This window comes from Macrotis lagotis, chromosome X, assembly GCF_037893015.1.
Source record: "Macrotis lagotis isolate mMagLag1 chromosome X, bilby.v1.9.chrom.fasta, whole genome shotgun sequence".
Taxonomy (NCBI): Eukaryota; Metazoa; Chordata; class Mammalia; order Peramelemorphia; family Peramelidae; genus Macrotis; species Macrotis lagotis.
Genome location: NC_133666.1, coordinates 526,016,901 through 526,032,200, shown reverse-complemented (window position 1 = coordinate 526,032,200; position 15,300 = coordinate 526,016,901). Strand labels below are relative to the sequence as shown.

Below are 15,300 nucleotides of genomic sequence, written 5' to 3'. Positions count from 1 at the left end.
GGGTTAGGGTTTGAACAGCTGATGAAGCTATCTCCTTTAATCTCTTGGAATGAAAAGTGTAAGACCAAAGTTACAAAAAAAACTACCCCTTTGATGATCATACATCTCTGTCATTACTCACCCTCAAATCACTTCATTAATGGAAATTAGCAATTCATAGAAAAAGGAATTATTTATGTTTCTAAAATTTGGTGGTTTGTTATATAATTAATTATTGAATGATACACATTTTAGGTACAAACTCTTAGAAAACCCTTTAAGTGTTAAGTCATACACTATTTTGAAGCTTTTCTAAACTCTTGTAATAAAGAGTGCACTCTGAAGCAACTGGAGTTCACTGAAATGAATATTTTTTCATAATGTCACTACACCATAGCATAAAAAATATTCTAACTATATGCCATGAAATTAAAACAACAGACCATGACTCATAGTAAATTATGGCTTTATCTTACATTTACAATTTTTTTTAAAGTAATACAGATTTATATAAAAAAGTAATGAATACTAAATCAGGTTTAGGTGAATAACAAGCAGGTGACAAGACTAAATCATACAGCTTCACCAAATTTTGGAAATCCTGGTTGTCTATATTTTAGTCTCAAAAATACCATGTTGGTAATGGAACTGGGGAGAGAAATATGCTATACTTTTTCAGAATTTAGAAGATTAGGGAATTTTTTGAAGATTTTAAGAGTCAACGCCTTATTAATATTTAAAGTGGGAGAAAAGAAATCATACTAAAAATTTGTTATCTTATATCCTAAACCAGTAGACAGCAGTTTAAGGTGGGGAGGTGGCAAAAATCATCAGTTAAATTCTTAAAGAGAACATGGTGTTGGTTACCAACCAGAATAGATTCAGCGAATCCAACCTGTCAAGAGTCTAGACAACATGTAAGCTATGTTGATTTTGGCAAATTTCATTAAGGGATAATATAAAATATTTCTTACTATTTAGCAACATAGATTTAGAACTGGAAGGATCTGAAGTACAATGTCCTCATGTTAAACTCAAGATAGAAACTCAAGATTCTAATTCTGAATTGAGTATATATATATATATATATATATATATATATATATATATATATATATATATATAGAGAGAGAGAGAGAGAGAGAGAGAGAATTTCTGGTGGCTTTAAATATAATTAAAAGTAAATGGCTAAAAATTCAGATTACTCCAAATATAAGCAAATTCTAAGTGGTATAGTTTTGGACTTAGACTAATGGATTTAGGGACCTACATAAATTCCATTCCTGGCTGCAGATCCCACTTATGAGCCGTATTCCTTCAGACAAATCCCTTAATTGATATTTGTCTCAATATCTAACTATATGACTTGGATAAGACACATTCCTGTTCAGTCTTTGCTTCTCATCTGAAAAAAAGGGTTTAAGACTAGATGAGCTTCAGGCTGTGACCCTATGATTCTATCAACTTATCTTCTCAGAAGGCTGTGATGTTGATCACTGTTCCCTATGTCTCATCATTGATATAAAATATCAATGACTCCATCTACATGTTGGCAAATTAACAGTTCTTTATGACTTGGGGTGGCAAACCTTCAGTTCTTCCCTTGCCCCACCATTACCTGTTGGCTACTTTTCTTGTGTTGAAATTCTCCAAATATAAGGAGGCAGGAACCAGACCCAACAGCCAACAGCCCTTTCCACTGTTAGTATGTACCCCCCTGGCATCACCTGCAAAAGCTCAGGATCATCCCAAAGCTGTATCCCTGATTTAATGACACATTAAAATATTTTAGTGGAGGTCATTGCACTAAAATTGCACATTACCTTATTTCTCTATGTATAATATGCTCCTTTTGGTGGAAAAATTTGGGGTCTAAAAACTGGGAACTTCTTATACAGCGGTCATAGATTTTTTAACTTGCATTTTCCACTTTTTCAGGCTTGTTTTTGACCTTATATTCATTATTTCACATTTGTTACAAGTATATATTACGTTACGCTTTGCCACGTTCTGATCAGAAATGACTCAGAAAAGATTTCTGTACAGTGCTGAATTCAAGTTAAAAGTGAACCAGTTTGCAAAAGTGAATGGAAATCATGCTGCTGAATGTCAGTTTGGTCCTCCTCCACCTGAGAATACAATTGGAGACTGGCTATATAGGAAGAAGAAACCCCTACTGAGAATGCCCTGGAAGAAGGCCATAAGAGGCAAGTTAGCCAAATGATCTGTGGGAGAGAGGGAATTGAAGAGCAAAGGACTATTGGAATTCCTGTGTCCACAAAGATGGTTCAGCAGGAGGCAAGAAGAATTGCTGATGGGAAAAGAAGTTACTCATTTCAAAGGAAGACAATTGTTGCTTCAGGTTCATGAAATGGAATGGACTAAGCATGGGGACATGCACCAAACTTGCCCAAAAGATGCTGAAAATTGAGAAGGTCCTTGAATTTCATGATGAATAAAACTTTAATAACTTTATGTAATAGTTTTTTTCCAAATTTTGGACCCCAAAATTAAGAGGTGTGGTGTGTGTGTGTGTGTGTGTGTGTGTGTGTGTGTGTGTGTGTGTCTTACATGGGAAAATATGGGTAAACAGCCTAGAAAAATGTTTTTTTCCCCTACTATATAAGAGTCTCTATTTTTTTGTATGCATGAAAAATAAGTCGTTTTTCAACTACTTTAATTTCACCATTTTTTTATTGTTTCAAAGCTGATCCACATTTTGTGAGAAAAATAAACTATAATCATTTTGATATGAATTTTTTCTACCTTAGTTAAATGAATGAGCCCTTCTGGGATAATTTAATTTTTCAGAACTGTCCTAGTGGGCAGAAAGAATTCCTTCCATTGTTCTGCATTTAACTATTTCATAAGCTGATTCCTATGGATATCCTAGGCACATTTCACAGAGTAATTAAAAGGCATGCTGTCACTGGAAAATAGATTTTTAAATTATAAGTGAGAGAAATATTCTCCAATTTTTTGTTTCATTAAAGACAATTTAATTTCCATACTCAACTTTAATGGATAATATATGATATTACAAATCATTAAATATATTTTTATTTAAAATAATTATTCTCCTAAGACTTTTAAATATAAATTTGGTCATCAGTATCATAATAATAGAAAAAAATCAATTTTAATAAGTCAAAACAAACAATAAAGACAAGACAATCTATATATATTCCACATGGTATTTTAGATATGACACAGGTATGATTTCAAATTGTTCTTGGTCTTGCAATATCCCATTTCCGGTGAAAATTTTCAAGAAGCTGCCATGTACTTCAATCCTTCATGTTGATTTTTATTTTCATAATGTGCTACAAACTGGCTTTGTTGTATGTTTCAAAAGTAAAGTGAATTCAAGTGTTTTGAAGAGGTTGATTTCATTTAAAAAATGTTCATATTTAAGCCATAATGCACAGCTTGCCTCTTCTCCTTTGGTTTTTAATAGAGACCCCTTTGGAAAGTGAACTGATAATTGTTCACTCAAAAAATTTCCATTTCAGACAGCATAAATTACTGTCTATACTGTTTGTGCCAACGTCCTTGTCTTTCTGTCTTCCATTTTTTTATTTAATAGACTGTATAGTGATGGAAGCTTGATTTTATCCATATTTTTGCTGTAAACATTTAGAAATATACCAAGTACAACTAACAGACCAGACCACACATACCTGAGAGGGAGGAAAAAAAAAGAGTTAAAGATTAATGTAACAATACATTGTAAACAAAAGAATCTGATTATGAACACATAATTACATTTAAAGGTTATAAAGTTACCATTTTTATTTGATATTATCATTACATATTTATTATTATTTTTATTAAACTATCTTCAGGGCAGTGGAAAAAGCACTGGGTTCTAAGTTTGCCATCTGATATCAGAAGCTTTGTGACTTTTGATATGTCACTTGCCAACCTGAGCCTTGAAGTCTTTTTATGTAAATTGAGGCTTGGGCTTATACCAGAAGAACTGGAATTTAAGAATGCCTCAAAGACCAAGTGATATTAACTCATGCAGTACTTTTTTTTATTATAAAGGAAAGAAAACAGAGGTATTATATGAAAATTTGTATTTCAAAGTAAAATTATATAATTTTGGTGTCTGAATTCATTTGCTAGGTTCTTATAGTGTTCTAGTTCCACTAGCTTCTGCTAGTTCTTAAATTCTATTACTTCATTTCCTGAGATCTCTAATGTACTGGGTCTTTTCTCCTATCTCTAGAGAAAAGTCATTCTTTCTTTTTAGTGCAACATTTGACAAATTTGAACTTTTTTAGAATTATGGTTCAAAATTCAAAATCTAAACTTTCTAGGAATTCTGGATCAAACGATATGCATAAACCTCAGAGAGTGGAAAAAGGCATGAAAGAAGTTATCTCTAGGAATTGAGGAACCAAGGAAATTCCCATCTACATTGTTTGCTTTACCTATTTTGAAAAACAGGTCCGTATATGAGTTTACTGAGAACTGAAGTACAACAAGAAAGCTTGCATTTTTCTGCATAGGTATGTATGAAGGCAGCAAGATAGTGCAGTGGATAGGGTGTCAGGTCTGGAAGACTCAACTTCTTGAGTTCAAATCTGGCTTCAGACACTTCCTAGAAGTCTGACCTTGGCAAGTCACTTAACCTTGTTTACCTCAATTTCCCCATCTGTAAAATGATGGAAATTCATTCTAAAGCAACTGAGACATATTTCAAATTCAGGTGAATGTGATGACTAGGGGTTGTAGAATGTAGCTTTTCCTTCTCTGAATAGGTTTAAGCAATGCTGATTCCAACTGGGATCAAGGATCACTGATCTCATTGGAGTGGGTGCTTCCTACACTGACACAAGTTGGAAAGTCTGTACAACACACAGTGTGAGGCCAGCCTGTGGATGAACTTATCTTGCCTGGGCTTCAGGACAATAGGTTAAACACCCCTAAAAAGTATCAGAGCGTGTTCTGTGCTGGCTCAGGAACTGCCACCACACTACAATGAAGTATTAAAGAATTATTCTAATGAAAGATGGACATGTATTATATGTGACAGAAATCAAATACCAAGTCAGTTTTTTAGGCACATCTACATGATTTCTTTGCATTATAGGAAGAAAAATTCTGAACTCTTGTTTTAGGAAACAAGCAGTTAGAATCCATTTATATAAAAAGTGAATTTAACTATGAGTGATATAGAGATATCTGCAAAGAGTTTTAAGCAAAAGGATTCATTATCAAATATTTTCTAAAGCATAATAAAACTATTAAAATAAAGATTTTATCAAAGAGAGCAAAAATACAAAAAGATGAATTATATGTAATTTAGGGGAATTATGTATTATACTACATAGAAGCTGAGAGAAACTGTAGAAGACCAAGTACTTACTGAAATGTGAATGGCTTAGCAAAGAATATAAAGGAAAGCACAATGGTCATTGCTTTTCTTCCTGTTGTTACTATAAGACAAACAAAGGATCAGTTTAATATGTGCCCATTTTCCTGCTTGTATCCTACAAAACTTTCATTGAAACTGTTATGATAATAATAATAATAATAATAAAAGAGAAACTTACTAGAATGAGGTATCTAACAAGATTTCCATTGAATGCTAAATATAATAGATTTCTTTTTTTCTATGTGACATGAATATTTACTCTAAAATGCAATTAAATCATTAAAACCTTTTAAAATATAATCTATTTAGTTCTATATGATGCTACTTAAAATAAAATATTTATCAGGTAGAAAAGGAACTTTTATTGATGTGGGAGTCAGGTATCAGTATACAGTCAGAATATTGATTCAGAACTAACATTAGCATTAGTAAAAAAAAGGAAAAATAGAAAAATAAAGATGTGAAGTTAACACTGAAATAACAATTATAAATTAAACAAAGAAATGGAAATTTAAAAAATAAGATAACCAAAATGACATCATGATAATTTTTCCCCGAAGTTTTATCAAGTTAATTGTGACAATAATTGTTACAATAAAGAGAATGCTGATGGGTTGAATAATCCATGAATATAATGAGAAAAATTCACTGTGAAGAAGTCAGAGAAACTTTCATTTATGAACTGACACAGCAGGAGGTAGTCAAACCAAGAGAACAATTTATAGAATTATAATAATGTAAAGGAAAACAACACAGATCTTTTTTTCTAGTACGTTAATGCTGAGACCAATCTTGTTTCCAGTATTACTCTTTCAGCAGATAGTACAAAGTAGTGAGATCTACCTTGTAATGACATCTACTCTGCCAGACAAGGACAATGTCTTTGTTTTAACTTTACAGTTAGAGCTGTATAACAAAAAGTAAGTAGATAGACTGGGAAGTGACATCAAAAATGTCAATAAACCTTTTTTTTAAAAACAGCTCTGCCTAGGAAAAAACCCTCCCTGTGGGTAGACAAGGCCATTATCAAAACAGTTGAAATCCTCTTATTTATTATTCAGGTTTTGTGTAATCCTGACTTTTGATTATTACATTTCTGAGACTTTTCCTATTGGGCTTCCTTTGAAGAAGTGATAAGTAAGCTATATCTTTATTTGCTTTCTTGCTAGGCATTTTTTCATTCTTGGTTTACTGAAATATATAATTTGGCCTTTTAGAAAGAAGTGTTTTTTTAGGGAGTTCAGCAGCTTAAAAATATCTCTTTGAATTGTCACTAGTTTTTGATAACTGATAGCTCATATTTTTTTGTATTTTTTTCAAACTTTTGATTTTGTTCTAATAGTTATTGCTGTGACCTGGAGTCATCAACTTTTCTTTGTTCTATTCTAGTTTTCCATTTCTTGGAAATTCCATTTTCTCTTTTCTGCTTAATCTCTTTTCAATTCTTTCTTCCAAAGATCTAAAAAATTTTATTTCAATTTTATATCTTTTTTTTCCCCTTTGCACTCATGTAATCATTGTGGAAAAATCCTTTTTTTTAACCTCTGAATTTGTAGTTATTACGGAATTACTTGTTCCTTCTGGGGGACTTCTAGATTTGAAGTCTTTTTCCTTTTTCTTTTTTAAATTTAGCTGCATTTTCCTTGATTTACTCCTCTCCTATTCTAAGTTCTGAAATTGAGCATTATGCTCTTCCTAGCCTTTTGCCTCCCATTGATCTTTCTGGAGAGATGGGTAGTTTTGATTGTTACTACTTTGGGTTCTTCCCTGAATTTCCAGGGGTCCCAACCCAGCTCTGGATCTTTGAAACTTAAACTATCAAGTTTAAAGTAATACATTTTTTAAGGAGACTGGGGGCCTGGGGTTCTGGGGGTATCTCAGTATGAGCACAGTACTGGTCTCAATCTGGGGCTACCACCTAGGACTTTCTGACTTATCTGGTGGCTGGCTGGCTTCAATATATAATCTTGCAGGTTACAAGTTTTTCATCTTTGCTCATGTTCATGCTGATTTTGCTGGAGGGACTGCTTTTCTCATTGCCTGTGGGTTTCTGGCTGAATTTTTTGTGTAGTTTTAGGGTAGAAGAAGTCGCTATTGCTTCTCATTGGATTTCTTGATTATTTTTTGGTGTAGTGTGTCCTTTAGGACTTCACTGTAGTAGGTGTGTAGGAATTGGGCAGTCTGCCTGCCTCTTATTCAGATAGGCATTTCATTCAGAAAAATTTTTCATTAAATTTGGGAATAAGAAAGAAGGAAAGGACTCATAGGTACAAAAATATTTATGAAAGCTCTTTTTCTAGTAGTAAATTACTGAAAATTGAGGGAGGTCCCAATTAATTGAGGAATAGTTGAACAAGTTATAGTATATAAATGTAATATATACTATTGTGCTATAATAAATAATGAAGGACATGGTTTCAGAGAAACCTAGGAAGAACTGTATGAACTAACTATAATTTTAATTAAACTAAATACCCATTGATGGGTTGACAATATTGTAGTCTATGAATGTGATATAATAAAAAAAAAATGCAAAGTGAAATTAACAGAACCAGGAAAACAATTTATATGGTAATTATAACATTGTAAAGACAAAACCACTTTTGAAAGAATTAGGAATTCTAAAACAACCTAAAACAATTCTAGAAGATTCATGGTAGAACATGCTATCCACTTTCATGACAGTCTTGAGTAGCTTCTCTCTCACTTATCAGTCTCTTTATTGGTAATTTCATTCTTAGGAGCATAAATTTAGAGCTGGAAAGGTACAAGAATTCTCAGAAATTATCTAGTCCAATCTCCTGCTTACCCATTTCCCAGTTTTAAAGTTGTGGAAATTGAGATCTCAGGTAAATTATTTGAATGCTGCAAGGTCACAAAGAAGGGGCAGCTAGGTGGCACAGTGGATAGAGCACCGATCCTGGAGTCAGTAGAATCTGAGTTCAAATCTGGTCTCAGACATGTAATAATTGCCTAGCTCTGTGACCTTGGGCAGTCACTTAACCCCACTGCCTTGTTTAAAAAAAAAAAAAAGGTGAATATGAGAGCAGAGATTTCAATTCAGGTTTCTGGACTCTAGGTCCAGTGTTCTTTCTACTGAACCAAAATGATACAGCATCAAGTTTCAGGTGATACCTTTATGCAAATGACTAAAAAAATCCAAGATAACCCTTGATTTCTCTCCCAACAACCAAATCCAAACCTACGCTTCTAAATGCCTAGAGAACATCATTGACTGGTTGTCCTACTGGAATCTCAAACACAACAAAGCTTAAGTTGAACTTATAATAGCTATCTTCCTAAATCTTCCCTTATCAGATTCAATTATTTCTTTAGTGGTATCATTGTCAACCAATGTCAACAAGTGTCAAATCATTGTTTTATATTATGTGTATATATGTATATTATATATATATGTGTATCATATATGTATTGTATGTATATATTATATACAGGTGTATTATATATGTATTATATGTGTATATGTATTACATATACATATATATGTGTATATGTATTACCTTCTTTGCTTTCTACCTAACATGTGACCAAGATCTTTTATTACTACCTGAGTTACTTTAATGGTCTTCTCTTGAAGGCTGTTCTTATTCTACTCTACTTCATTCTCTACTTGGTCCTCTCAAGATATCATACTATACAGTCAATCATATTTTTAACATTGTAGAACATTCCTTGCTTATTCATGGTATGCCCCCAATAATTACTTATTTTAAAGCTAAGTAATGTTTTGTAACATTGCAATGTTTTGAAATACTGTATGAATTTATGTATATTAGAAAAAGATTTTTTCCATTATATGGAAAAAGCAAAATAAAAAAGTATAGTTTTAATTAGAAAATTGAGTTTACAGATGAATAATTTAAAAACACTTAAATTACTTCAGCTTTTAATTAGTATTATTTCTGTTTCACCAAATCAGTTATTAATTAAAATATTTATAACTATTTCAGAAGTTAAATGCCTTTTGTTCTTTTTTTTTCCAATTAAGTCTGATAAGGTCTCATTTTCCTAATAGAAATACAATTTTCATTAAACATTTTCATCAGTCCCACACTCAATAGAAGAATGAAAGGAAATGTAGGAAATAAGGGAATATTGTTTCACAGTACAGTAAATAAACATCTTCTAATTTTTGTATTTTTAAAAGAATTGAATTAATATTTAAGATCTGGGATAGAAAACCTAAGAAAAGTTTCATATTTTAAAATTTTCACATTATGAAATGCTATATTTTTAAACTTATCAAATATCACTTCACTGAACAAAGAGGAAAACAATTACAGAAATAAACAAATGAAAGTATTTTCTCTTAGATCTTTTTATTATTACTAAGTAGGTCTTCTTGCTGAGTTTGTGTGTGCATATATAGAAGTATAAGTGGTTATTTGAACAAAAATACACATATGTATTATACATATATATATGTACACATACACATAAATTCATACACCCATATGCAAGGACACATACACACATGAATCTTTCATGACTGACATAAATGTGGATATAGAATGTGTATTAATAGTTTCATAAAAATTTAGAGTCAAGATTGCTAGGCTTATTATGAAGAAATAAATAATCAAATACTCAGCCATGCTTGCCTATCCTTTGTAACTCTTGTCCTTGTCATCCTTTAAGTTTATTACTGGAGGTCCATCACGATGCTAGTTATGGCCTTTAGCTTCTCTTGATATTATGAGGAGCAAAGAGGATAGTAGATAATACATTCTTGTTCTTTCATGTTTAACCCATCTCTTATTTTACCATATATTTCTTTGATGGCATACTTTATTCTAGTTCTCCTTAATAATCACTTGCTAATAGAATGTTTACTCTATTCATGTACATAACTGCATTATTCTAATGCCCTTATCACAGGTCATAATTTGAATTCATCAAAGACCAGTGTTCATGATATGCAGCAAGGATGCTGATATTAAAAAATAGGCTTTTATTTCAAGGAGAAGCTTAGGGTAAAAATTTGCAATTTCCCAAAGGTAATATAGCCAACTCCTCTTGATATTAAATGTTGAGTCTGATTTTAATATAAGTCACATATTATATACACAAATATGTATATTATCCTGGACAAGAACAATAGCTTTCCATTTAATTGAGTATCAGAAAAGACAACAGACATTCTTAAATTACTTGATTTTTATCATGTAGATGAGTTAGGCCAAACTGGATATCAGTGAAAAAGCTCTGTAATGTTCTAGTTGATGGGTAATGTTCTAATTATTTGTAATCATCGTCCATAAACAGGAACACCTGGAAGACATCATTATCTATAGGAATCCTATTTCAATTTGGGTTTTGCATTGCATCTCCTTCAAGAAAATTATCAATACCTTTGGCAAGCACAGATTTCCCTAGTTTATGTCTTCTTGATATTAATGATTACAGAGTCTAGGAACAAGATTTCCTTAGTTATTATTTTTCAGGGAGTCATGTTATTTTGACATATGCATACCTTTAAGATGACTATTTTTTCTACCAAATTAAACACTTATTTGTAGTTAAATTATAGGCACTATGAGATCATATCTTCTATACTTCAGTCAATTTAACCATGAAAATGACATGGTTTATGGAATATCACTCAAGAAAGTCTGTCTGTTTATACTCATCTCATCAAAGTTGTATCTGATATATGTAGAGATTATACATTTGTCATTTTCATAACAATTTTATATGAAATGAGAAAGATGGGTCAGTAGTTACTAATGTTTCCTCCACCACTTTGTGGGGGCCAAGATTTTCCCCTCACACATTGATCAAAACAGGACACTTAAAGCACTTATAGAGGTTTTTGATGCAGGGAAGATATTGTGATCTATCTGGGAAATTCTATTGTTCAAAGTGACTCCATTCCAGGATGGAATGGCCTTGGATTGTTCAACTTTCCTCCAGCTTCCTCTTTCCCTTTCCAACTACCCGACTTTGCCCACTGACACTGGTGTGACAGGAAATGACATATTGAACTTAGAGGTTGCGCACTTGAGACAGAAAGGACCAGTACATAGCCTATCAGAAAGAGACCTAAACAAGGTGCTAGAGCACTTCCCAAGTGCCACCCTTTGTCCAACCCATTATAGAAGTGCATTTAAGAAGAAGCACCACCCCTCCTTGGGCTCTCTCTCTCCTGGACTCTACCTGCTTGCTCCATCCTTGGCCACATGCTCCCAATCTAGACTGGACTGGAGCACCACGGGCCCCCATGCCATGTGGTCATGGCTGTCTGTCTTTTCTCTTCTTTCTTTCTCTGTCTCTCTCAAACATCACCTAGCTTATCCTCAAAGTACTTAATGCTTTTCTAGGAGCTTTAATCTGTATCTTTGTAAACCTTCTATAATAAATCCTGAAAAGTTAAAAATCCCAGGGCTTATGTGAATTCATTCACTATTCAAAGAAACTCTCAATCTTCATCTCTCAATCTTTAATTGGTGACCGCCAATTCTCATCCATCATCCATCTCATCAGAAACATCCCAATCTCAGGTCAGACCTCTTTTTTATATCTGATTCATCCCAGTTGCTATTCCTACCTTTGATTTGTTTTTTCAGGATAGTGTGATACAGTGGAAAAAAATGCTACTTCTGGAATTGGAGAGTCTATATTCAAACCCAGCCTGGTAATTACTGACATCTGGTATTTATTGATACACTGAATTTACTACCTGTGTGACCTGAGATTTAAAGATTCTATGAACTCTAAGATCCCTTCCAGTTCTAGAACAATAATCCTATTAGTTACATGTTCTCTAAGCATGTATCATTGATTAACTCATGTGAGACTATGATGTCAAGAGTCCAGCTATGGTGGGTGATCTCACTGCCCTTGATGTGGAATAAAATTTGTTTGTAGATCTTTTCTTTGTTTACTTGTTATCTTCATTTCAGTTTCATTCTTAAATGCCCTCAGGATAACTTTGTTTAGCTGAATCTCTAACTCAAGGCTTTTTCAAACTGCTTTTTTCTCCCTCCACTATTTCTTGCCCTTCTATAAGGTGATACAATATATAATCTTTCACCAGGTTCTGTACAATTTTGGGATTGGGTTTACATTTTATACCATTTTTTACTAAGGTGCCAGTCAAGTGATTGACTAAACAAATCTTTAGGCTCTTTTGATCACACTGTAATGCTAACTGATGTATATGTTAAATTTCACAATAACAAGATTATTATAATTACTGTTATGTCTTTTCCTTCATCCATTTCCTTCATCCATGTTAGGAGCTTGTTTCAATAGGTCAAACTGAAATAGTTTTAATTACATGTTGAGTTCTAAGTTAAGTTAAAGATTTTGAGATAGGGTAATCAAGAGGCAGTACATTCCCAGGCTTAATGAGTAGCACAAAGGCACTGAAATATGGGATGGAGTGTCATGGTAAAATACAGTTTCATTGGATTAAGAGTTTATCAAGGGCAAAATATGTATCAGAAGGTTGGTAAGAAAAAGCCAGACTATGAAGGGCTTTAAATGTCAAAGAAAAGAATTTATATTTAATCCCTGAGGTAACAGGAAACCACTGGAACATATTTTTCATTATTAGAACTCTACTATCCAGGCTTAGTCATGTGATTTTCTTTCCCAGTGATCTTTCTATCTTGTGCTTTTTAGTAGAAGGAAATCCGTGAATCAGTTGATATAGCTTCAGGGACTATTGTGAAGACTGCATAGTTTGTGAGATACTAATTTCTCTCACATAGAAACTGAATCATTTTTTATGTGTGTTATTTTACTTGTTTGTGTTTTAAATAAATATGATAAGAATTAATAAAAGTGAATTTTGGGGTGGTATATAATTTGTAGTTTTTCACATTTGTAGAAGTGCTGTGTCCCTAATTCTTACAAATGTGGAGGGATGATTACATACTCATAGTTATCCATTATAATGCAGCAAAGAATACAAAAAAGATATAATTAGAAAGGCAGTAGGAGAATAAAGAGATAACAAAAAACCTACAAAAGAGTAAAAAGGTAGAGAAAGACTAAGAAGAATAAAGGTGGGAAACAGGCTATCAGATTTAACACTTAAGTGATAGTTGGTAACTTTGGAAGAGAAGTCAATGATAATACTGGAAGCCAAAATGCAAATGAGTGAGTATTGGGGTGAAATTGATAGCAACAGGTATAGACAAACTTATTTTTTTAGGATTTTAACTGAAAAATGGAGAAAGAAGATAGGGAAATAACTAAAGGGGATAGTATTATCTAGTAAGAGATTTTTAAGATGAGAAAAACTAAGCGTGCTTGCAGGAAATAGGAAAGGATAAACCAAAGAAAGAGAAGATTAGAGAGAGAAAGAGTAGGAGAGGGAGGAAGTGAAGGAGGGGAAGAACGATGATTAGGGGAATGCATTTTACTAGAGAAGGGGGGAAGAGGATGGAATCAAGTAGAGGAATTATCATAGATAGTGGAGTTATTTAAGGCAATGAGTGAACTTGGAATCAATTAGATCTGACCTCACATACTTACTAGCTGGGACCTGGAAAAAGTGGATACTACTCCTGCTTTTGGAAAATAACATTTAGAAATGTTTTAAAATAATTATGTTAAAAAAAAATCAAGCATAGATGCTACTCATACCTGTTACAGCAAGAAGTGCACCGAAAATTTTAATCAAAGCCAGAACAAAGGAGATTCCAAAGTATCCAGTAAGGGAGAAAAGGAATGCATAGCCATACGTCTGCACTGGATGCTGCAACAACAAAAAACCTGTTAGGAAAATGCAAAACAAACCCTGAGGTATTAGGAGATGAAATAAAATACAGATTTTAATCAACTGCTTGAGCAATAATAAGTTGTTCAACAATGCATTCAAGCAAAGATTCTTATTTAAATTTGATTAAAGAATGGAAAAATTATAATGAAATTAAAAATCTACAACTTTGGCATAGTGATTTTTTAAAAAATAATTTGCTGGGTTGTAGCAAGGACAAAACATATTAAAATATAAATCATGCAATCTAAATTTATGACATCCTAATACAGGTCATGGTAAGATTATATTAAAGGAATTTCTAAATTATATTAGTAGCTATCTTTTCCAACAAGGGAGATTAAAAGTATATAGAAAACTATTTAGATGTTTGTTTAAAAAGTAATTAACAGGCATTTACCTTTGAACAAAATGCTACTGCAGGGCTTAATCCAGTAGTGCATGTCAATCCCAATAAAATGTACACAAAACCTATTGAATAGGAATACAAAACCTGGAATGGATAAAATAAAGTGGTTTAAAAAAATTATCTAGTGATAGGAACTATCAAACCAAAGATAGGAAACTAAGGCTTTTAAATATGTGGCTCGATTAATTTATTCAATTTGGTCTTCAGCACAAAACATTCTGAAGCTAACATCAATGTCACTATATAGACTAACATACTAAAAATGATGGTTAATAGTAACTGTTTATAGTTTATGGACTAATTAAACTTTACAGACTAAATTAAACAAAATCCTGCAGTACATATTATCTTTTAAATATATTAAATATCTTAGAGCAGTTAATGAATTAGAAGATGATGGTTTTAGAATATGACACTAATATTTGATCTTTCTAGAAATACTTTAAACTGACATACATTCATAATAAAAAAGAATATAGTAAAGCATCACATGCCAGACTTCATATGAAAACTTTTCTATTCTTCCACCAATTTATAAAGCTCAAGGTTTATCTGCCTAACAATCTTAATACTTTTGTTACTCCCTGCTGCTTATCCAATACCTCCTGACCATGAATTTCTTATGTGACGATATAGAATTTATTCTGACTAGTGTTTAAGAAAGGAGTCTCTTGATTGACTCGGCAGTATCAGAGATTTAGGTTAAAACACATAACCATGTTTGTACAAAAAACTTTAGGCCTGGAAGGGAACTTGGAGTTAGAGTTATGTGACACCCTC

At 32.5% G+C, this 15,300-nt stretch overlaps 1 protein-coding gene across 1 annotated transcript; it reads right to left on the bottom strand.

Annotated features, from left to right (window-relative positions):
* Nucleotides 1-2,654: 2,654 nt before the first annotated feature.
* On the bottom strand, nt 2,655-14,628 carry LOC141499332 (adenosine 3'-phospho 5'-phosphosulfate transporter 2-like; the record flags this gene model as incomplete). The annotated part of the gene is made up of 4 exons (XM_074202108.1): nt 2,655-3,659; nt 5,354-5,423; nt 13,979-14,090; nt 14,512-14,628. Coding segments are annotated over 4 exons (450 nt in total), but the record flags the coding sequence as incomplete, so codon positions are not given.
* Nucleotides 14,629-15,300: the final 672 nt, after the last annotated feature.